This window comes from Oryzias latipes, chromosome 6 (assembly GCF_002234675.1).
Source record: "Oryzias latipes chromosome 6, ASM223467v1".
NCBI classification, from domain to species: domain Eukaryota; kingdom Metazoa; phylum Chordata; class Actinopteri; order Beloniformes; family Adrianichthyidae; genus Oryzias; species Oryzias latipes.
The window spans coordinates 534,329-558,568 of NC_019864.2; the positions used below are offsets into that span (position 1 = coordinate 534,329).

General features: G+C 41.7%; 3 protein-coding genes across 4 annotated transcripts in view; 2 read left to right on the plus strand and 1 right to left on the minus strand.

Moving 5' to 3' along the window:
• The window catches only part of LOC101162415 (liprin-beta-2), a 106,736-nt gene extending 102,675 nt beyond the window's left edge, over positions 1 to 4,061 (plus strand). Inside the window, exons 32-33 of one of the 2 annotated variants that reach the window (XM_023955413.1) lie at positions 435 to 500; positions 2,278 to 4,061. In XM_023955413.1, coding sequence (XP_023811181.1) covers positions 435 to 500; positions 2,278 to 2,340 — 129 coding nt within the window. In that variant the 3' untranslated portion in view covers positions 2,341 to 4,061. Of the gene's footprint in view, positions 1 to 434 lie in introns of both variants that reach the window. The other variant, XM_023955412.1, reaches the window with a different exon arrangement.
• A 425-nt stretch (positions 4,062 to 4,486) lies between these two features.
• Positions 4,487 to 6,494, plus strand: rep15 (RAB15 effector protein). The gene is made up of 3 exons (XM_011492349.3): positions 4,487 to 4,922; positions 5,057 to 5,369; positions 5,432 to 6,494. The coding sequence occupies exons 2-3, from the start codon at positions 5,100 to 5,102 to the stop codon at positions 5,975 to 5,977; spliced, it is 816 nt and encodes a 271-aa protein (XP_011490651.1). The 5' UTR covers positions 4,487 to 4,922; positions 5,057 to 5,099; the 3' UTR covers positions 5,978 to 6,494.
• A 1,575-nt stretch (positions 6,495 to 8,069) lies between these two features.
• kdelc2 (KDEL motif containing 2) lies at positions 8,070 to 24,199 on the minus strand. The gene is made up of 6 exons (XM_004084184.4): positions 23,568 to 24,199; positions 17,806 to 18,003; positions 16,951 to 17,234; positions 13,971 to 14,175; positions 9,023 to 9,219; positions 8,070 to 8,904 (listed from the first exon to the last, which is right to left on the minus strand). The coding sequence occupies exons 1-6, from the start codon at positions 23,803 to 23,805 to the stop codon at positions 8,470 to 8,472; spliced, it is 1,557 nt and encodes a 518-aa protein (XP_004084232.1). The 5' UTR covers positions 23,806 to 24,199; the 3' UTR covers positions 8,070 to 8,469.
• Positions 24,200 to 24,240: the final 41 nt, after the last annotated feature.

Here is a 24,240-nt window from a genome sequence, read left to right on the forward strand (position 1 = left end):
TGTGTCTGTGGGGTTTTTTCTGAACAGAAACCATCTGTAGGAAAGTGTTTTGCTCCTATCAAATGTACCTCATATTTCATTCCAAATTTTGTTAAAAACGTTATTTTTGGATTACCTGCCATGTTTGCTATGAAGACGACCACGTGAGTCTGAAACGGTGCATGCCTGGTTAACCTGCATCAACCTCTAACCTGCTTTCTTCATCATTATCTTCACTGTCATTCGGCTGTCACACCCTCTTCACCCATGATGAGCTCGACGGCTTCCCATTAGAACAGCGGCACGCCTGTTCTGATGGGAGGCATACAGCGTCAGCTCCAACCACTGTCGCCCAGCGCGCCAGCACCTCTGGGAGACGCATTTCTAGACGCATTAATAACAATTGTGGTTTGCTGAGATCAGCGTGACTGTGACCCACCGTGTGTGTGTTGCAGATGGTCAATGCAGAGCGCACCATACTGCAAATAGAAGCTTTGTCTGAAAGCATCAACAACCTTACAGTAAGAAGCAACAACACATACACTTGTGCACATTACAGAGGAAGGACTTTTTGCGTGTTTGAGTTGGAATGCATTACATGATGGGGATTACAATCTGTTTATACAGTCAAGGGATGGGGACCAAAATACGGAAGTCCATGTAAAGGACCTACAGTATATCATGCTTTTCTTAAGCCTTTCAGAGTAAACTATATCCATGTTTATGTGCCACATTAAATAACCAGTTTTTTTAAGGAAATCTGAGTTTTTTTCATTTTCCTACCCCGAAGTAAGACAACTCGATCTCTGAGGCCCCGCCTTTCACTCCGTGTGGGTGCCGCCCATTTCCTGACATCAACGTAGAGTTGGCCTCGGCAGCGTGTCTGCGTCTCACCCACGAAAACAAAACATCCAAACTTTTGTAAAGACTGATGTGCATATTGTGAAAGTAAAAGGAAAGTGTTTTAGCAGATCACCGCAAGCTCCATGGAGGAATACTCAGAAATACATAAACCCATCAAATTATCACTTTGGGGTTGTTTATAGTGAGGAATGAACGTTATATTACACTTAAAAGCTAAAAGAAAAAAGATTTTTCATGATGTAGGCCGTTAAAAATAGTTTATATAGCAGTTTTAAAGGTCCCTGTGCAAATTTCGGTATTGGCACAAAATGTATGTTTTTTTCATCTCGTTGAATTTGGGAGTTTTGATCACTGGGGCTTCTACTGAGCGTGTGTGTGTGTGTGCGTGTGTGTGTGGGTGTGTGGGTGTGTGTGTGTGTGTGTGCGTGCGTGTGTATGCCAGGATGATGAGGAAAAACTTTAAATTCAATTGACCTTAAGCTTTTCTATAAAGAATCAAAGTATCGTTTATTAAACAGACACAATGCAAATACTCTAATTTGACACTAACATCATGTATCTCTACAATCCTACCAAGTATTTGGTTCTACATTCATGTCAAATGAACCTTTTAGTTGGTAATCCTCCCCTGAAATAGGACTGTTTTATGTAAAAATACATTTTTTGGGTAACATTAAAGGTCAAGGTGTGGAAGCCGCAAACGGACTGCCTTCCCCCTCCATTTTCTTGTGATAACTTTGTTTTCTCATGATATTGCCATATACCCACCCCCGATTTTCTCATGGTAAGGTCGTTATCCTGATAAAACAAGTTTTATTCTCACGATAGCGAGACCATGAGACAGTATGTCTCTGCGCAGCTGTAACTGTAACCTTCTCCTCAAATGACTGATTTAAATGTTGTGTATGATCGACAACATCACCACAATCAGACCATGGCTAAAGTAATCAATGATAAACTGAACAGTTCTTCTGGTGTTGGACCTTTTCTCTTCCAGCCTTGTTTTGTAGAAAAATTTAAAAAAAAGTTTAATTTGGGTCAACACATAATGACATTTGTCCTCCAATGATGATGACATCCACTATCACATTATCAGGAGAAATGTGATAATAATAATATTAATAATGTGATAGTAAATGGGCAAAAACGCAAAAGCAAGGTAAGCCGTTGTCAGCTGCTGTATGAAGGGCATAAAAACAGTACTGCTCCGTGTAGGAGTGATTCATGTCAATAAGAAGTTTGATTCTGGCGTCTCACTGTACACACAAACTCTGAAAGAGGTCTGAATTAAGATTCCTCTGAAAATAAGGAGTCATTCTATCTCAGGAGATTGTTTTCCAAAGTGTTCATTTGTCCAGAATTTGGACAAACATACTTGGTGGAATTGTCGCGCTGTAATCCCAGTTTCCCACTCCCATAATGCTTTGCCTCCAGTACCTGCTGAGCCGGGACGAGCTGCGTAAGGAGCTGAGGCGGTCTCGGACGGCGCTGGTTTGATGGAGCCGTGAATGGTCTCAGAGACCTGCCGCTGATCCGGTCTAACCCTGCAGCGTGGAGAAACTGCCACAGGAGCCTCACTGCCGCACGCCTGCATTCACTTCAACTTACCAGCCTCTCTCTAAAGACTAAACCACCATTCCTGCTTTCCTAATCAATCCACTCTTAACTACGTATACTGATCAGTGTGTGTCTGAAATAAGAAGTCCCTCTACTTTAGCTCTTCCATTGCTCAGGATTGTGTTGATTTTTTCATCATGGGCAGATGCACAAACAGAGCAGACATGACAGAGGTGTTGGTCTCCATGTTTTCCTTTGAATAATTCTTGGTATGACCATTTTTCTAACTCCACTTGCAGATTTTTTTTGCTCATTTAAAGAATATTTATGTTTTATGAAATTTTGACTTGCACTGTGGATCAGAACGAGTTGCTTTGTTTTCCGTTTATTCTTTAGCGGCTCTGCAGAATTTCTGAGCCTTTTAAGTTCAAGAACACAATAAAGATGCTTTCATTGAACTGGATTTGATTAAGGAGTAAGAAGCTCAAACTCCTCTAATGTTCAAATGTCAGACGAGTGTTGTGATGAGGATGAAAGTGAAACTCGTTGTTTGACAACCTTATTTATGAAATTAAAAATTCTGCATGCATCCAATATTACAAGAAAGCCCATCTGTGGAAACTTAGTGGACTATAAAAGCAGCGTCTCTGTCACAGTCAAAGTGCTCCACAGCCTGACAAAAAGTTTTTAAAAAGTTCCTGTTAAAGCAACAAATCACTGAAATAAAAAGAATGAAGAAATACAGTAAATACAGCAGTGGAAAACCTGAATAGAAAAACATTGCTGTGATTCATTTGGGATTCTTACTGATGAAGAAAACTGGACATTGTTTGTATATTAATTTTCTTTATGTAGAGAGCTGTGTAGCTCCGGCCCTGCCTCTGCAAAATCCTGACAAACTTGCATTACTGTTTCATTTTGATCGAGCATTTTTCATCACAGACACGGATTTGTGACTTGAAAATGTTTTTAAAAAGCTGTAATAAGTGAAATTATTTTTTTGTGTTCAGCTCCACAGGCTCCTGTGAAGAAAATGTTTTATGAAAATGAAAGGGTGACCAATTTTTCTGAACCACAACAACCTTTACTTTTCTAAATATAAACAAGAACTGTATGCGTGTGTTTAGGGTTATTCAAACTCTGTGCAACTTCAGACAATAAAGGAATGTGAAGATGTGAGATTCTAGCTTTAAAAGGCTCATTGTTGTTCATTAAAAAAAAAAAATCAGTAAATATGTCGACAAAATACTATCAGACATGAAAAAAAAAGACACAACCTTCATGATTAAACTGCAAATACAAGTAACTTTTGTTTTTTAGAACAAAAAAGCAACTGGATGCTAAAGGAGGCACATTCCTGCTGAGGTTTAGAGAGGTGCATTATGGGTAATCATCACATCAAAAATGTAATTTGATGTATTTAGCCTGAGACCTTCATGGCCACAGCTCTGGTTGGTTGGATGTTTTTCCTTCAGATGACTGTCAAAGGAGACAAAGCTGGGGCCCTCGTGCCCTGGGTTTCTGTCACATGCGTGCCCCACTTGTGATGGAATGTAACTCAGGTTTTTGTTATTTAGGCACATGTATCAGGTTTGTCTTACTTTATAATTCCACATTATTAATAATAATAATAATAATAAAGCAGATTTCTCAGCTTTGCAGTAGAGTCTCCTCTTTTCCATCAAACCCGTCCTGTGGAGGGAAAACTGCTCCTTTTTGAAAGAAAAGGACCAGTTTTGTTTCTAATTTTTGAGTTTTATAAGTACTAACTGTGAATGCTTACTCTCACACTGACATTTATAGCAGAACTGCAGCTTAGTTCCACTGACCCCCTCAAAACATGAAGCCAGACAGATGCTGTTGATAAAGACATGCAACAGAAATCCAGATCAGAGTAAAGGAAGCTCAGCAACAATGAACACATGCATGAGAGTCATGTCTTTGTTTCCAGAGACATTACTGCTTAACCCTTGTGCTATCTTAGATGACCTCCCCCCTTCCATTGACGTGTTCTCCCTACCATGACAAAGGTGGATAAAGGTGGAAAGATTTCATGTAATCCATGGACACCAGTGAAGATCACAAATCATTCAAGAAAAAGGTTCAGAGCTCTGTCTAGTGGGTCTAGATGACCCAACTCCCAATGTTAAAGTGCCTAGGATAGCACAAGGGTTAAGAAAGCATCAGCTTCTCCTCTGAGCTGCATGCCTTCATTCAGCTCTGCCTTCTCAAAAGGGACACTTAATCGTTTTATTTACTAATCAAACCCTTCAGGCTTATTCCTTCTTCTAAGTTAACTTGTAATACAAGTTTTTTGTTGACTCGGCTAGTTGCAGCCCTCAAACGCCACGCCCCCACAGCCAGAGACCCAATATCCCCAGCTGGAAGTGCAGCACAAATAAAGACAGTTGATGCTGAACTTCACCTACAGATCAACATGCAGACGGTGTGTTTCTCAGCAGGACACAAGACAGCAGCAGACGGCAGTTACTGGACCTGCAGGAACTCCAAGAACCATCCTGGTGAGTCGGTCCAGATGTTTGGACCAGAATGATGGAGGGCAATGAACTAAACCAGTACAGCTGAGCTTTAAAGCTGAAAACAGCCTTAAGAGGGAAGTGAACCGTTTTTAAATGCGTAACTGTAATCTCAACAGTGTTTTAGGGAGACTGCTCTCTAACATCCTTCAACACTCCACTATGGGTCAAAAGATCAGCATTCCCACCTCCAACTCCTCCAAGAACGATGCCTTCCTGTTGACCAACAACAGCAGACCTTCTTTGGACCCCCATACAAAACATCAACCAAGCATTTTCAGCATGTTGATGAAGCCCCTGATCACCAGGCCTGATGATCCCGTACCTCTCATCAGTAACTGCATCTCGACTGCCTCAGCCAGAACCCAGGAGTTTCTTCTCTTCAAAGATCCAGAGGCCAAGTTTCAACCAAGTCCCCACACTCTAACACAGGTAGAAACTCAAGAGTACTTCAAAAATACTTGATCAAAAATCCACATCTCTTCTTCTAACAGGTCTTCCTGATGACTTACATAACTCAAAGCGTCAACATCAACCTGACAGACATTTTCAACTGCACGGCCATGACCCCCGAGCAGCAAATACTCCTGGGTGCTGACTGGGTATGGGCCATACTGGAGAAGCCCACCAAGAACCCCAAAACCCAGATTGCTGTACGGGTCCTGCACCTGCCCGAGAGGGACGGAGCTAAGGTGAGCCCAGTTACAGCAGAGGACTGCAGTGAATCCATCCGGATGGCCTGGATGGAGTCCAGAAACAAGAACCTGTGCGAGAGGATGGTGGACTTCTGCACCTCTATCGGCAAAGATTGCTACGCTCTCTTCCTGTTCTTTGGAAGAATGGATGACAAAGACAACATCTACGGAGTCCTCAGCAACAACTTTGACGCAGCCATTGGAAAGTCTAGCAAGATAGACAGAACCTTCATTGAGAACTTCTTCAAAGGTTGGAGGCATTTTCATACACCTTCAGAAATGATCCGGACAATTTTCGCCAGGGAAACAGATGACCCCCTCACGCTGGTGATCAAATTCAGCTGAAGCAGAGCAGACATGACAACCCAAGCATCTACCACGAAGGGACCACTTTGTCCAAGCAGCTACCAGTGGGCCGAGACTGCATGACACGGATAGTTTGCAAAGGAGATCCCAAACCTTATCTTTTGAAAATGGTAGCAGAGTTGTTTCAAAGTCATCTTAGATTATTTTCAATTTTCTTTCCGCAGATCAGAAGAAGCAGGACGTGACTTCTAAGTTGGGGGAAAACAGCGTGTAGACAGATGTATGCAGAAAACTGAAAGGAAATGATCAAATCAGTGACAATTTGTTGGATAAATGTTCCATAAACATATCCTCCCCTTTCTGACTCCTGGAAACTTATCTGGGAGGAGTTTGAGATGGATTTGAGACACTGACAATGACTGCTACAAGGAACAGATTTGTCCTGGAGAAACTTTTGAGGATTAAAGTTTTTAAAGAACACAAGAGTGAACTCGGGCTGCACGGTGGAGCAGTGGTTAGCGCTCTTGCCTCACAGCAAGAAGGCCCCCGGTCCCCCAAGTCCCGGCTGGGGGACCTGAATCAGAACATCAATGGGGGGCCTTTCTGTGTGGAGTTTGCATGTTCTCCCCGTGCATGCGTGGGTTCTCTCCAGGATCTCCGGCTTCCTCCCACCATCCAAAAATATGCTTCATAGGTTGATTGGCAACTCTAAATTGACCATAGGTGTGAGAGTGAATGGGTGTGTGATTGTGGACATTCTACCCTGCGACAGACTGGCAACCTGTCCAGGGTGTCCCCTGCCTTCGCCCACAAGTGGCCGGGATAGGCTCCAGCGGCCCCGAAAGGAAAAAACGGTATAGAAAATGAATGGAAAAAAAAATGAACGGGGGTGAACTCCAGGAGAACTTCAGTTCAGACTTATTTCTAAATTTATTGTTCAGACTTTTTAACTTCATTAAAACTTTGATTCTAGACTTTGACTTTAATCTACAATATGGACATTAATTTTCTAAGGACTAAGACTGTAGCATTATGGGAAAAGTACATTTTATCTTCATAATGCAAATGCCATTCGATTCTTTTCCTTTTAATGGCACATGAAAAAACAAACACTGAATCCAAAACTTATACACAAACATTTTGTTCATGGTTTGGTTTCATCCAAACCTGCTGGTGCTTCTAAAAAGTGGACATTCTGAGCTGTGAATGGTGAACAGGACCTTCAGTGCTGGAATCAGGCAGTGCTGCTGCAGACACAGGGGGTCCTTTACACTGAGGCCCTCTGCAGACTCCAAACTGTCCTGAATTCCTGCTGCTGCAGCCGTCAAGAAGAAATGTTACACAATGGTCAAAGTCGTGTGTTCAGCACTGATTCTAACTCAAATGTTTACCTTCACAAATTAAAGGTGGATAAGGGGGTTCACTTGGACTGAAACAACCATCTAGCACACTGTGTTTAACTAGCGTTCAATATATTGACTTTTTGGTCCCATAAAAGATTTTTACAGTTTTTAATAGAAAGTCTAAAAATCTGAACCTCAAAGGAAAATACAAGGATGCTAAAAACGGGCATGAAGCTGCAGCAGCAGCCTTTTTAATCTAATGAACTCCATTTAACTAAACTCTGGTGTGAATCCAAACATTAACATTTCATAACTCCTTCACTGTTTCTTTTAATACATAGACTGTGTATGACAGCTGGACTGAGTGACCCCCTCCCCCCCTTCATGTTCCAAACAGGAAGTACCCGCTGGCTCCAAGAAGCCAAAATCCCTTTGACTTCTATAGAGAAATAAACATGTGTTACTCAGTCGTTCCACTGGTCAGAATAAACTAAACATTCACGATCTGATACATTTTTTAACATGTTCTTGATAATAGTCTTTTTGTTATTTTTAAGATTTTTCGTTATCACAAGTTATAAACTGACCAATCAGATGCCTCATTGAAAGTAGGTGGTCTCACATCAAATGTTCAAAACGTTTGATTCTCCCAAACCCACTTTCCAGTGGGAGGAGTGTGGCCTTCCAACAAGCTCACTCCTGATTGGCAAAAGAGGTTGCTATAGAAACAATAACTCGGACCAATCACTGTTTATTCACATCATCTGGCTCCAACACAGCGGCGTCTGTTTTGCAAAACAAATGGCGACCGGCTTAGACTTCATTTGGTTGGAGTTGGAAATAAACCATTTTCTATAGATGACTCAGTCCAGATCTCATATACAGTCATTGTATAAGGAGATTACCCAAATAATTTCAAGCAAATATTCTACATTTAGACACGTTCTTATACTGTAGACAACACTCATAGAACCTTTTTGGAACTGTGACCAGATTCTATGCCTTCATTTAATGTAAATAAATAAGAGCGACTGTTACCTTCAAGGGCTGCACAATTTATGGAGGATTTTTGTGTCACACCATGTGCACGGCTCATTTCCAATCCAATGATTATGGAATATATATAATGTGCCGTGAATCCATAAATGTGTGAACCACAGGAGTGTTTGTGTCCTCCTCCGTGGTTCGTCACAGCTCGTCCTTCTCCTCAGGCTTTAGGCCGTGCCGTGCACATGTGCATTCAGCCATGAGGTCATTCTGCTGGGGCACCAGCTCCATGTCCTGGTGCCGCTGCGGCCGTCCCGTCTGCCTCTCGGCGTACGCCTGCAGCGCTGACTGGTAGTAGCAGTAGAGCCTGGTGGGCTGCAGCAGCTCTCGAGCGAGCGCCTGTCCGGCTCGGCCGATCTCCTCAGCTTCAGCATCGTTATCTCTGGCCCACTGGATCTTCTCCAAAAGGTCGGACAGGTCTCTCTTCACAGGAACATAGTGAGTTCCTGCCTTCAGGTGGAGGTAGAAGTGCTCATAATACTGTGAGTCCTGTTTGAGAACCAAGCTGTTCCCCAGCATCAAGTATGGGAAGCGATAGGCTGCAACAGTTCCATCCACATTCACCTGGTATTTGTACTGCAAGAGTCAGAAGATTCGTTTTATGTAGAATAGGAGATAAATGGCCTCTCTGCAATTAAACTGACTTAAAATCATGTGTGTGAGTTGACACTTTGGTTTGTAAATTTGCTTTCACCTGAAAAAAGTCAAAGAATCCCACAAGCGGTGCTTTTCCCACGTGTTTCTCGCGCTCCCTAAAGAAGAACCAGGCGGTGATGCCGGCATCCAGCAGCTCTGGATTCTTCTTGGACATCAAAGCGAGCTGAAGTCGCTCCTCACGACTGTCCCGACCCCGGAAAAATGCCCGCTCCGTCTTATTGGCCCACACAGGTCCTGGTAAGAGGTGGTCCAAGCGTTACATAACCAAGAACCAAGAGGAACTATTTTATAGTTTTTTTTAATAATTTTTTGTGTGAAGGTCTTTGTTTTGCCTTTAAAATGAAAAAGTATTTTCTATGTGAAGCATTTTGAGTTACATAAGTATAACAAGCACTTTATAGTTTGATTTATAGAGATAGAGATAGAGATATTCTTTATTGATCCCACATTGGGGAAATTCAATTGTTACAGCAGTTCAAAAAGAATGACAGCAATGTGCAAAAGAATGAGGGGTGTTCAAAATGTGCAAAAATACAAGTACAAAATGTGCAAAAATAGGAAAAGTAAAAAAGTAAGTAATAACTTATGTACCCTGTTACGACATAACGTATGTTATGCGTAATAATAAAATAAAATTTGATCTTTTCATACGATTATCAAATCCACACAGAAGATGAGGAGGAAAGCGCCTCACATGACATTTAACAAGCCGTACAAAGGAAATACTGGATACTAATAACATTAATTAATCGGTCAAATATTGGTGCGTGAGCTCCCAGTAGGGAGCCGCAAAAAAAATCTGGTCTGAATATGTGTGCGCCACTATGACCGCGGGACCTGAATGCAGCCTCCCACCAATCAGGTGTTGCAGCAGACGCCAATATGGAGTGTAGCTGAGTCAAAAAGATTTCTATCTGTTTCCAAATTCCCACTCTAACCCCTAACTACTAAAAAACTATATAGTGTGGAATCATGCAGTGCCGTGGATTTTAAAAGCAATTCCGTCTCCATGCTCACACCTTTTTTTTAGTTTAATGGTGAAATATCACGTCATCGATTTCAAGAAGTTAAAATCTCATTGATCTGAGTGTTTTGTGACAATCATTTATGAATCCACTGTGTTCTGAAGTCAAAAAAAAGTTCATGGTTTATACAAAATACATTAAAAATTAAAAATAGTTAAATACATTTTCTGTGCAAAAATTATTCAAACGCAATGCATTGTGGTCTATATTCGCCGTGAGCATCGATGACACTGGCTTTTCGGTGTGACTCCTGGGAAATTTTTAGGGCACTGGGTTTTTGAATTGTAGATTCGGACAGCACTACAAAATGCATCCAAGTATCTAAGTCAGGGGTCCCCAAATCCAGGCCTCAAGGGCCGGATTCCTGCTGGTTTTCCAGACACCCTGTTTTATCAGCTGGTGATTACCTGGATCAGGTGTGTTTAGCAAATAAGGAGCGTGAATGGTCGGAAAACATGTAGGACACCGGCCCTCGAGGCCTGGATGTGGGGACCCCTGAGCTAAGTGAACATTCTCAAAACCATACCCACTTGTTTTTTATAAGGCTTTTTCTATGCCAGTTTGCCCGCTGTATAAGTTTGACGTCTTGGTTCCTACCGAGCCAGTGTAGCGGGGGAAGGGGGGCGTGCGCGCCTCGTATTGCTGACGCACCACGCCTCGCACTGCTGCAGTTTCCCGGGCAAACTGTAGGTGATCTGATCAATGGTAAGACGTACTAAAATGTTCTGTCAATAAGGTTTATTAAGAGTGAGCCTTTCCCCCATTCCCCCCAGACTGGATTTGATCATGTCTAACAGGCCCAAGTGTCTCATTAAGAGGTGAAATTAAATCATTGTAGCATGTTAAAAAAAACAAAAAAAAAACAGGCTGTTGTGTCTGTTGTTAATTTGTGACAAAAATGGAAAGTTAACATCTTTTACAAAAATTCAGATTACTAATTTGTCAAGTTCATCAGCAGGTTATAGGGTAATATTTTAATTAGCACTTTATTTAAATGTCATTTGCAGTTGATTTTATTTGAAAATTGCTTGTTTTTGCACCACAAAATTTTATTTATCGAAATGCTTTATAAATATTTTTGGAATTCCAATTTGTGAGCATGACCACCCTGGTTGACCTGTTCCGTGTAAAAATAAATGTCTTTGAGGTGATCACATTGTATCCTATCTTTTCCCCAAGGTTTTACTTTGACAAACCATTAAATCACTTGATTTAATTATTAAATACAAATCAAGCAAGATGTGGATCAATTTAAATTAACATGTGAATCTGAATGGGCCTCACTGGGAAAAATGGGCCCCAGTGACAAAAAGGTTAAGAACCTCTGCACTAGTCTGTACTATAAAGGCCATTTATATGTATGATTCTGACCATTTTAATCACTTATCTTTAAAATCTCGGTATTTTGTATGTTTCCATTTTAATTTCAGGCTGTGAGTTGAGACTGCACCGTCTAAGGCAAACTGGGTTGAATGTGGTCCTTTAGCTTACTCGGCATATGTTAAAAATGTTAACCCTTTTATGCATCGTAGACATTTTTATTACATGTCCTCCCTTTCCATTTAACGTGTGATGCATTTCCTGTTTTGCAGTTTATTGTTTGGGTCTGACATTAAGCAGTACTGAAAAAGGCAGAAGGTGAGGCAGGAAAACAACTGTTTTGTGAGATCCAACAGTTTTTCCCAAAACAGTTGATCAACTGCTTCAACTTTTCTCTCCAAAACATCACTCTTTGGTCTAAACCTAAAACACAGTCTGCAAAACTCTAATCTACTCTTTGCAGAACACATGACACATTCTGACTTTTAAAACACAATTGACATTCACAAGATGAAAAAGTCAACACAAAGAGGCAAAACTCTGTTCCAACACAACGGCCGCCATCGACCCACAACTGATCAAAAAACTGAAGGCACTTTACCGGCAGTGAATACAAGGACAGTTCTTGAACAACTCAGAAGCTTTTTAAAAATGGTTAACAGAGGAAGACCATGTACCTAAGACCTGTGTGGGTACCGGATGTTCTCGGGTTGCCGGATGTTCTCGGGGTCCTTCGGGGTCCTTCAAATGAGTTATATCACTAGAGGAGACATCACGTGGTTCCTCATGGGAGGAGAGCACCGCCATCTTGGTGAAGTCAAGTTTTGAAGACCAAACAACTTTTTATAATATTTAATAAAGAGCTCTGTTTTTACTTTCAATCACTTCATTATATGAAAAAGAAGAATGGCTTGAAATTGCTTAGTTTTGTTCAGAAATACAAACTTCACGAGTACCCCTAACTTAACTAGTATTAGACTACTTAGATTTTTTCTATGTTCCTTTATTTTATTTTACTGATGTTTTTATTTATTTGTGTGTTATATTCATTGTTTCTTTTTTTCCCCTCTATTCTTTATTTTCTATGTCAATATGTTATATTTGGCAATGGTGACTGATCTTCCAGGCAATATTGATTACATCGTTATTGTTCGTTGTTAACGTTAATGTCATTGTTAATGTATGATACCGCAATTGTCAATAAAGTTTTTAAAAAAACTTTGCGACGTTAACTCATTGGTCGTGGCAACTTACAGCCAATCAAATAGTGTGACGTCATCATTGGTCGAAGGACCCCGAGAACATCCGGCAACCGGAGAACATCCGGTACCCACACCTGAACCAAAACCTGGACCCAGACAGAGGACAAGAACCTCTAATGAGATCCAGCACATACATGGACCATATGTATGTTTATGGAATGACCTTGAGGGACGCAGGTCAAAAGGTCAACCACCACTGCGGCCATGATGCAGTGGTAGGGCGGTCGACCTCCAATCGTAATATTGTGGGTTTGATTCCCGCCTTGCCCGCCCGTGTGTCGAAGTGTCATTGGGCAAGACACTGAACCCCTCCTTGGCGCCAGTGTTGGGCAGCGGAGCTGCCACCAGTGTGTGAATGTGTGTGTGAACGGGGGATCGGGTCTGTGACTACATAAGTATACGCCATTTGCCATCAACTCAACAGGTTCAAGTTCAAGTAATCAGCATCATTCATATGAACATTGAAGAAAATGGCAGAAGATTTTGTTGTTGTCTGGGAAATCAGTTTTCACAAAGCTCACTGCAGAGCGGCAGAAATTCACCTCTGGGTTTTAGGTGGGACTGTTGGTGCAGAAGTAACCCTCTGCTGATTTCCCATCATCCCTCTGTTTCACTCTCTACAGACCCTCAAAACCCCAAGCTAACGTTTGGGCTACAACCAAAATGGTGATCAATATCAGGTCTATCCAGCCGTACAGTTCTGATCCAGATTCCAGCTCAGACGAGGAAAACAAAGACGTTCAAGTATCTGTTAGTCTGACAGTGGATGATCAGAATGAAGCAGAGCAGGGAGATACCAGCCCTCCCATTTTGGTTGTTGCGTCACACATGAGATTTATCAAACTGTGTTTATTTTCCTCCGCTCCTGATTAACAACAATTTGAATAAAGAAATACTCAGAATGTGATTTCAATCTTCATTTTCCGTATTTATGCCCTCCATCATAAGAAAAATGCCTCAAGAACATGTTTAAAACACCAAAAAGGCAATTTTCTTTGGAGCAGGTCTGTAATGCCTTATTAATACTTGGAAAATGTTATTTATAAGCACAGGTTTTTAATAATCACATCACTCATTTTATGTTTCACTCTGACTACAAAAATGGCAGCTGTAATAGCAATTAAAAATGTCTGAAAGTTGGAACTTTCAGTCAAAACAGGAAGTATAGACTCCTGATTATTACCTACTAATCACAGCTAATTCATTACCCTTTTGGGCATTTTTGTTGGGTTTGGTGTTTTTTAGATGACTTTTGGGCTGGAAAACTAAACTGTGACTATCTGGCAACACTGTTTGTAATTGCATTTTTTGCTCTGACTGAATGAAACAATAGTAGGTGTAATATCTCAGCTCCAAAACCATCTTGTAATTGGATTACCTGTGTTGCCCTGGACAGACAGGAGATCATTTGTGACGCCTCTCAGGGTCTCCAGGGTGGAGTGAGTGACTTCGTAGGTGGGGAGGACGATGTCCCGAGTCTCTACAGAACCGCACCAGGAGAAAATGGGGACAGCCCCCTCTGTCCTCGTCTCTAAGGGCCAGTCCCCCACATTGATGAAGAACTCCACGTCTGGCAGCCTTACCTTCAGAGGCAAACAGACAGCAGAGGGATCGGAGGGAGCTTCTGAAGGAGAAGACAGCAGTGATGGAATTCATGGCTCTTTTTAGGGAGCCCAATCTTTCGAATCAGTTCATTTCAAAGAGCCATTCAAAAGACTGGCTCTTTTGGCCCTCCTTATATTTTTTTATTTTTTTATGAAGCCAGTCTGGAGTTTATTCATTTAATCCTGGAAATAATCACAGGGAGGATTAACGGGCTGTTTCAGATTTTGGCACAGAGGTTAGCGCTCTTTCCTCACAGCAAGAAGGCCCCCGGTTCAAGTCCCGGCTGGGGGACCTGAAACAGAACATCAATACGGCACCTTTCTGCGTGGAGTTTGCATGTTCTCCCCGTGCATGCATGCATGGCTTTTCTCCAGGGTCTCCGGCTTCCTCCCACCGTCCATAAACATGCTTCATAGGTTAATTTGTTGCTCTAAATTGTCCCTGGGTGTAAATGTTGAGTGCTTATGTGTGTGATTCTGGCCCTGTGACCCCTGCCTGCACCCACAAGTGGCCGGGATAGGCTCCAGCAGCCCTGTGACCCCGAAAGGGACAAAATAGGATTAGAAGATGAATTAATGAAAAAAATGAGGTATTCTACCAATAATTGAGTTCAAATTATTTGGAGATATCAATTATAGCTTCAATTGATGTGCATGTATATGCATATGTTAAAGTCTGATCTGGATTCATTGTAAATATTCCACTGCCAGCATATACAGTGTGTGTGTATAAAGAGTGTGTATGTGTACCTTTAATTACGTCTAAAACACGTGTCAAACTCAAGGCCCGGGGGCCAAATGTGGCCCTCAATGTCATTTTATGCGCCCCGCGTGAGCATAAAACTTTTTAATTTCTTAAAATAAAAATTGGTGTGTATTTATTCATATTTAGGGGGAATCGGACTGGAAATATCGGATTGGGCAACTGTACATCAGGACTTAAACACTGTCCATATAACCTAACCTGACAGAATCAAATGTAAAAGGATTTATGCTAAAGTAACAAGTAAACATATGTTTCTATGCAACTGGAATTGTCACTTTAAAAAGTTTTAATGAATAAATAATGAGTTAACATTAAGGAGTCGGTACATTTACTTTTCATTACGTTTAGTTACATGTTTTATGTAATATCTGGCCCTTTGAGGACAACCACTATACTGATGTGGCCCTCAGTGAAAATGAGTTTGACCCCCCTGGTCTAAAAGAACAATTTGGTCCAGTTTCTTAATGACAAAACCAAGCTAGAGCCCAAAATCTCTCTTCTGTTTTTATAAAAATACACTTTTTTGCAGCCATTAGGCCATTTAGTTATAACATGTAGCTTCTACATTTTTTACAGCATGTAAACTATAACAGTGTTCTACTTTTAAACAGGCTTAATAACAATTTTGATTTACTTTGATCTGACAGCAGCACATTCAAGTTCCTTTCAATATAAGATTCAATGTCAAAAAAGATCCTCCTAAAACAGTAAATTTAGTTACACTTAATGCAATTCTGTCATTTAAGAACTTTGTTTCTGAACAGACACGGTAGGTTCTGCTGTGCATGAGAAGATAAGACTGTGCTTTAAACTGAATCCAACAGAAAACAGTTAGTCTGAATCATCATCAGTCATCTGACATGTGAGCATTTTGGAGGATGGAGGAAACACATAAGAGCTCTTAGTTTAGTGTCATGTCAGTAGTGGTTAAAATCAAGTTTATTTTACCATAAGATCACCTCATTGCAAAATAAACTTCATTACAGTCACAAAATGTAACCAACAAACCCATTATTGATGCACAAAAATGAAAAAATCAATCAGGCTACTTGCATGGTGAAACATTCTAACACAAGAACATTTTTAACAACCGGAACAAATAAAACTCTTGACTACAACTCCAGAACGACCACTGAGCCCCATATTTTATCTTTAAGCTAGGCTCCGATAAACGGACAACTATGGGGATTTTTCCTCTGACTGAATGCAACAATAGTAGGTGTAATATAAATCTCGTAACTGTTAAGATTTTAAGGCGTAAATTTACAAGAAAAAACTCGTACATTTACGAGATTTTTTCTCATAAATTTAAAACTTAGAATCTCGTAAACTTAAAATCTCGTAATTTAACAGTTATGACTTTCTTTTTCGTAATATTACGACTTATAAGTCGTAACTTAAAAAAAATTTTTTTTTTTGCAAAATGGCCCTAAAACTCCTTCGTTCAACAGAAATTCACCTCTGGGTTTTAGGTGGGACTGTTGGTGTGGAAGTAACCCTCTGCTGATTTCCCATCATCCCTCTCTTTCACTCTCTACAGACCCCCAAAACCCCAAGCTAACGTTTGGGCTACAACCAAAATGGTGATCAATATCGGGTCTATCCAGCCGTACAGTTTAGATCCGAATTCCAGCTCAGAAGAGGAAAGTCCCACTATCCGTCTCACACCTAGGTGTGCGACATTTTTCTCTGCATCTGACTTCTCCCCTGGGGGAGGGGTGAGCTGCAGACACAGCCGCACTCGGGAACCATTTGGTGGAAATCAAATACGTTCATGGATCTATTATTCTGACAGTGGATGATCAGAATTGAGCAGAGCCGGGAGACCGCTCATGTGATATTTGCATCTGAAGGCAGAAGGATGAGTTTGTTCGAACGAATGAAACTCAGGGGGAAAAAAAAGAACAAAATACTGACTACAACTCCATTCCCATCGTTCACGTTAATGAGCCGAGAAGACAGCAAAACCAGCCGGTGTGTGAGCTCACCTTCCTGGTTAGGGACAGCAGCATCTCGTCGGAGAACATCTTAAAGTCGGTGTATTTCCCCAGGGTGCGGCGGAACAGCTGGTTATCAATGACGGCGTAGTGAATCAGACCTCCTCGATTGGCAAACCTGCGAGGAATTTCCTCCCTGAGCTGCTGCAGGTGAACAGCAGGAAAAGCCTTGAAGTCCGCCAGAACCTGCGGTTCCTCCGTGGGACACTGCATGGTGTCCTGCCACACAGAGGCGCTCCCCTCAGGACAGTCGCAGTACTCGTGATAGAGAGGCCCTGGAGGTCATTTATGACACAGTCCCTTCTTAAAACCACTAAACTATAGAAGGAAATCAGACGCTAAACACAAAGGCTCTTATTCACATTTCTTTTATCCTAATCAAATTTTTACATCACTCTACAACAGGCTAAGTTTGATTTACAGAAATTAAAAATGGCCCCCACTGTGTTTCAGAACATTATCAGCAGGAGTTCCTTAGAAATTCATTTCTGAGTTGTGGGCGGGACCATTGGTGCATAGCAACCCTTCCCCCCTTCCCGTCACCCATAACAGAGCTCTCTGTTTATGCTCTCTCTCCTGCCGGCCTACAGCCCCTCACACCTCCAACCTAGTCCAGTGCATTTTCTACATCACAACTAAGCTCTTTTTCAAACGTCAGGTTTTCGTCTGTTTCCTGATTTACAACGCTGTGCATAAACAAATAGATAGAATAGAATACCAAAAATGCCGGAAGAGCATGTTAAAAACACCAAAAAGCCCATTTCTTTAGAGTGGGCCTTTGAACATTTGGGTCTCTCTTCAAAGGTTTCCTTATTCCTACAGAGACGGGACCGCTCTGATACAAACCTTGGATGGTGTACGGCGATTTGGCGACAGCAGCATGCTGGTGTAGGACCTCTACCTTCAGGCCCGCCTGAGCAGAACCATAGAGCCGGTACCTCATCAGGAAAGACCCGTCGCCTCTGTCCTGTGGGGGAGGGACGTGGATGCGGACATGCTCCTTCCTGTCCAGGGGACTTATCTTTACTTTAAATGTGTCTTTACCTGAACGCCACACAGAAGGAGGAGTTAGATGAAATGTATTCAAAGCTTGAAAAATTGGATTCAATTAAACCAACTTTCAAATGGTGTCTTTTGGCATCCATGAGGGTCCCGGGGTGGGACCCCCGGTGGTGCTTAGTGGATCAGCTGGGGTTTCTGATAGAAGGGAGTCTGGGGTGTATGACCTCATGGAGCTCCCACTGAAGGCTTGGTGGGCATCTCTGAACAGTCAGTCACCTCTGACCTCCAGAGACTAGCATGGAGAGCATGGTAGGGGCAGGGCCTCCCCCACCTGGGCACCTGCCTGATACCACATGCCATCTGGGGAGGGCTGATGGTTGGCCACATCTGAGTGGGACCCTCCCAATTTCCTCTAAGTCTCAATCCCTATCTAGACAGATCGTTTTACTGCATTCTGATTGAAATGTGTGAGAAAAAGACAATGCCACTTTTGAGAGCTCGCCACGTGAACGCCATTTTAAAATCTGCAAACTTTATTCCCAACATTTTCTCCCCAAGTGGCTTCCCATTAATCCTCGAGGAGTTAGGAGGACATAGATCAAAGAGTTTAAATTGGTTGCTGTTATTTTCATTTATTGAAAATTCAAGATGGCCGTTTCTACCCGAGGTCCAAGATCAACGAAACTTTGGCAATGGTTGTAGACTTAACCTTGTGGTTGTGTGTGAAATTTTGTGAAAAATTGCTCGAACATTTTTTTTCCCCCCATATCGTTTCCCATATTGTCAAAACATGTGAAAAATGCAAAATGTCACAATTTACCACAAATTGGCCGCCAAGCCGTTGTTCTTGTGGCCATCACATCTTCTTCTTTCTCTTTCAGCTTCGCCACAGTGAAACAACCTCTATGCTGGATGCCCTTCCTGATGCAACCCTCTCAATTTATCCGGGCTTGGGACCGGCACAGAGGCAGAGAGGGGAATAGGGAGCAGCCTGGATTTGATCCCTGGTTTCATGGACAGAAGGCGCCACAAACCAGCACGAGCTAAACCGGCTCCCCTTGTGGCCATCACATAATAGTTTTAAAACTTCACTTAGCAGGGCTCCAGACTGCGACCATTTGGTTTTGGGGTTTTACTTGACCAGGATTTATCATTTAAGGCTCACATATCTCAGGCATGTAGAACTGCCTTTTTTCACCTGCGGAATATTGCTAAGATCAGAAATATACTTTCTAAGAGTGATGCTGAAAAACTCATCCATGCATTTGTTACGTCGAGGCTGGATTACTGTAACTCCTTGTTAGCAGCGTGTCCTAAGAGTTCCTTAAGAAGTCTCCAGCTTGTTCAGAACGCAGCTGCTAGATTGTTAGCTGGAACCAGCAGAAGAGATCACATCACTCCTGTGTTAGTTTCGCTCCATTGGCTCCCAGTTGATTCTAGAATTAAGTTCAAGATCCTCCTGTTAACCTATAAGGCCTTACATGGAAAGGCCCCGTCCTATATTAAGGACCTCATAGTCCCTTACCAACCAATCAGAATACTTCGCTCGCAAAATGCAGGACTGCTTGTGGTTCCTAGAATTAGTAAAAGTACGGTTGGAGGTAGAGCGTTTAGCCACCAAGCCCCTGTCTTATGGAATAAACTCCCAGCTCATGGAAGAGAGGCCGACTCAGTTTCTACATTCAAAGCTAGACTGAAAACATTCCTCTTTGGACAGGCTTATTGTCAGACTAGTTAGTATTCAGAGATTGTTTAACTTAATGTTAGTTTGTTTAAATTAAACTTAATAATAACTATTTCTTTTAAAAGGCTGCTAGAAGTTGAAGCTGGGGTAACTATGGTACACTGGGGTTCTGTCCTCTTTCCTTTTTTTACTTCTACCCTTCCTCTCCTCTATTCTTGATCATAATTCATCATTTAGTTCTCCATGCCTCTGTTTGGTGCAGTGCGATTCATGTATTGTCCCTCTTTTCCTCTCCCCTCCTGGGGAGTGGGAGTGCTTCCAGACTCCAGTTGGCTCATCCGTGCTCCAGTTCCTGACCGTTTACCTCGCCTTTGCTCCCGCTCCTACACCTGGCTGTGGATCCTGCCTCTGGCTCATCTCTGGCTCGTCTCTGCTCTGTACCTTACCGAGTACCTCGCCTCTGCTCCTGCTCCTACACCTGGCTGTGGTTCCTGTCTCCGGCTCGACTCGCGCCTTTGACTGTCCCGATAACCACGGCTGGATGAAGCTCGTCTGCTGGACTTTTATATATGTAGTTGTAGATTTAGATAAGTTAATTCTTCTCTAAGATTTCTGGTAAATCGCCTGTCCGTCCTGGGGGAGGATCCCTCCTTCAGGTGGGCACCCCTGAGGTTTCTTCGTTTTTTCCGGAATCCGGTTTTTTTGGGAGTTTTTCCTTACCGCGAAGGGGGGTCTAAGGGCAGGGATGCCAGTATAGCTTAGTCAGTTTGTTAGTTCATTTTAGTATTTTTCTATTGAACTCTTTGTATTCGTGATCCTTTTGATTTCATGTTTTACTTCGAAGCCCATCGAGACGACTGTTGTTGTGATTTTGGGCTATAGTAATAAAATTGAATTGAATTGAATTGAATTGAATTTTGGGACCAAAATTTGAGAGTGTGCGACTTAATTTTACATCCAGTCGCACATGCGCGACCAGTAAATTTGCCTCCCCCGCCCTCCGTATTTTTTATACATTTAACGTGGAAGGGGCACGTCAATGATCAATGACATAATCAATGAGACGCGAGCGCACACACACGCAGACAAACACACACACTCGCGCGAATACTCATGAGACTGGAGCACACGCGAGCGCACACTCGCGTGTCATTGAGTGATGCCTGAGGCGGCCAATGCGTGTGAGAAGAATAGGGAAAGTCACTGTAAGTGGCTAAAATATGTGGAGGGGCGGGGCCTAGAGATAATCGAGCGGGCGTAAACATCTGTGGGAAGGAAACGGAGACAAATATCATCACTACCTGATATGTGCGTCTGAGCTATGAATAAGCGAACTATTGATTTGTTCTTCTGACCTGTGGCTAGTGTACCAGTGCCAGAGTGTACAGCAGGGGTCTCAAACTCGCGAAGTAAACCACGGCTCTCATGCACGGCTGTTACGGCAGCACATCGCTCCCGTGGGAGATGGTCAGCTGAGGAGCATAAATGTCCCACACCTACATGCGTGACAGCTAACGGGGCTCTAACATTAAACACGTGTGAGCGACAACATGATTTAGTCTTAGACACACTTAAAACACGTGAGGAGAATGCAACGATAGACGTGTTTAAGATGAACCAGCACCCTGGGGGGGGGGGGGGGGGGCATGAAGGCAAAGCTGCAGCGAGACTGAAGGAGAACAGGAATTAGGAGTTGTCCTTAACATTCAATTTAGTTTTAATATGCCTCTCCCCCTTAGTATGATCTGTGTCATTATATATTTTATGATTATTTTAATGTTTTGTAATGGATGTAGCCTTTTTTAATCAGTTGGTATTTCAAATTATTTTAATTGATCAGTGAATTACAAAAACCCATCAGGACGCATGTCCCATAATGACAATAACTGTTTTGTAGTCTGTAGGGCAGCTTTCAGTCAGTTCAGTACTAAATTTCCAGCTGCGTTCGCTCAGGTTGCTTCCGCCCCTTTCTGGTGATATTTTTGTTTTGATTGACAGGTGATGTTAGAGCAAAAACAAAAATATACGTCTCACACCAGGTGATCTGTGCAGCGTTGCGTCCATATGGGTGATCTCAAACATGCTGATTGTGCATCTTGGCTGCACCTATTTGGTGTCGCCAACATGAATTTCCATCCTCTAATGTTTACATACATTTAAGTAGGCCTGCACGATTTTAGAAAAATCTGCGATATGCGATATCAGTGTTTGAAACTGCGATGACGGTATGACTTGCGATAAATGGAAAAATAGAAAAGCAAAAATACCAATAGATTTTGGTTTCAGTGTGAGTTTTATTCAAATAATTCAACACAACTTAAATTAACGTGCAAGTTTTATTCAAAAAGAAGAAAATATATTTACCATAGAACTTGCCAAAACTATGATGAATGATTACAAAAAATTTATATAGATGCCCAGGAATAAAATAGGTTGGTGTCTCCTACATTTCCATTTTACTGCAAGTGTTATTAAATAAGTCAACATAACTTAAAATCCAAGTCTTTTTCAAAAAGGAGAAAAAGTTAAGACCTATAGCTGTGGCCAAAACATAAATGAACAATGAAGAAAAAAGATAGAGGCCCACAACTTAAACGTGACCTAGTATGAACTAGGGCTGCACGATATGAGGAAAACTTGCGATATTAGTGATCAATATTGCGATAACGATATAATTTGCAGTAAATAAACAAAAAGAAAAATAAACAAAAACATCATTCCCATTTCATTGCAACAGTTTAAAAATTATACTCCAAATGACCCTCGTCGACACGGGGGACAAACATCTAACATAATAGGACTCCATCTGATTGGTCAAAGCATAAAGGGATTTATTTGATTCGTTAAATGCTTCAAGCTGCTAGAAGATTGTTTTAACACATTTTGGGTTTGCGATTTATTGCGATATTCGCCATCTTTTGCGATATGCATATTGCAGAGCTGGATATTGCGATAACGATAAATTTGCGGTATATTGTGCAGGCCTACATTTAAGTATTGTTTGAAACTGTGAAATGACCGAAAGGTTACTACGGTCATCACTTCGTTACTAAAAACTTTTTTTTATTCTAAATGTATGGTATTTTGTTTACTATTTGTACTGTCGTGACAGCGATGCTGCTGTCAGTTTACCTTCTTGTTGCATCTTCAAAAGTGCAGAATAAAATGTGACACTGAATTTGAAACAGCACATTGTAATTTCTGCATCTATTATTAAAGTATTTATTAGTAATACAGTGGAAATTAGTAGATCTGGTTAGCATGTTGATTTACGGTATGCGCCCCTAAATTTTCTGGATGTGCCCCTAAAATTTCCAGTTGGGGGCCACAGTGCTCCTAGTGTAAAAAGTTAGTCTGGAGCCCTGCTTAGATATTCCACACATGTGTGTTTTGATTTCATTAGTGAATTTTGACTTTTTTTTTAGCCCCAAAATCCAGCTTTGATCATGTCATATTTTTATTTTATTTTTTTGCACGGTCGTTCTCATACCCAAAACTCCTTCACTGTGTCCAAGCCAAGGGTTTCCAAATTTGGTGGGCTATTGAGTAAAAGTGCTGGGGAGGTCAAACTTTCCATCAAATGTGTAGTATGAAAGAAGAAACAAGCTGGTGGTACGGGACATTTGTGAAGTTTTTGTTATTCATATTTTTAAGTAACAATTCATGTCCCTGTTGGCTTGCCGTAGAAGAAAACCATGACACTCTGGGACTTGAAGAAAGGCTCAACTACTAACAATTAAAACCTGCTTAAAACTTCAATCAAAGACATGCAGCGATTACTGACAAATCAAAATTCTAAATCAGTTTGCGTTTTTCTTTACACAAACAGTTTGAATAAAATTCAAACGAACTCTGTTACATTCACGACGCATGGAGTCTCAGTTTGTGGGAAATGGTTTACCGTGTGGTGACAATGAATTACCTGGAGAAAACGTCAGGTTTTTTCCTTCAGAGTCTACCGCCTGGATGAAGAAGTACCGGACGGGCAGAACCGCGTCTGGGTTCAGCCCCGGACCCCAGATCAAGCATCTCTCCGGACTGATGCCTTCACAGTCCCAGCCCGGCAGGTTCGAGCAGATTAAAGTCACTAAAATCAGGCTCCTGGAAACCCGTCTGCCGCCCAAAACACCGAGGAAGCGCGCGCTCCGGTCAACGCGCATTTTCCCCGCAAAAAAATGACAAAACCTCCGAAAATGTCCAAAGTTTTCATAGAAACTCTACGCAGACATGTTGGGCAAGAGACACGCCCACTCTCTGTGATGCATTCAGGTAAAATCGGGAACTATTTGAGAGTGCTTTTTGTGTACCAAGTGCTGGTTTTAAAAGAAAAAAAGGTTTTCATAAAATCACTGGACAAGTTGCTTGTTTTGGTAAAAGTTCAAAGGAACTGACGGTTTTATGTGAAGTTTGTTGTCAAAGTGAAAAACTAAAAAAGGACAGGAGCTCGAACATTTCCTGAATACGGCACCATTTTTTTAGAAAGGAAAATATCTGGTTTTAAAAATAAAATATCTTTTAAGTCTATCTACTTTTTTTTTTTAAAAGTCTAAAATAATTACGGATTTTAAAATGATCAAATAATTTTGAAATTAGAC

What these genes read in the sequence shown, in the direction of transcription:
- kdelc2 (XM_004084184.4), bottom strand. Translation starts at nt 23,805, where the DNA reads ATGCGCGTTGACCGGAGCGCGCGCTTCCTCGGTGTTTTGGGCGGCAGA. An exon ending in AAACCTGACGTTTTCTCCAG is followed by an intron (nt 18,004 to 23,567) that starts GTAATTCATTGT and finishes TGTGGCGTTCAG; the next exon opens with GTAAAGACACATTTAAAGTA. An exon ending in GTCTGTCCAGGGCAACACAG is followed by an intron (nt 9,220 to 13,970) that starts GTAATCCAATTA and finishes ACCTCTTACCAG; the next exon opens with GACCTGTGTGGGCCAATAAG.
- rep15 (XM_011492349.3), top strand. Translation starts at nt 5,100, where the DNA reads ATGGGTCAAAAGATCAGCATTCCCACCTCCAACTCCTCCAAGAACGAT. An exon ending in GTCCCCACACTCTAACACAG is followed by an intron (nt 5,370 to 5,431) that starts GTAGAAACTCAA and finishes TTCTTCTAACAG; the next exon opens with GTCTTCCTGATGACTTACAT.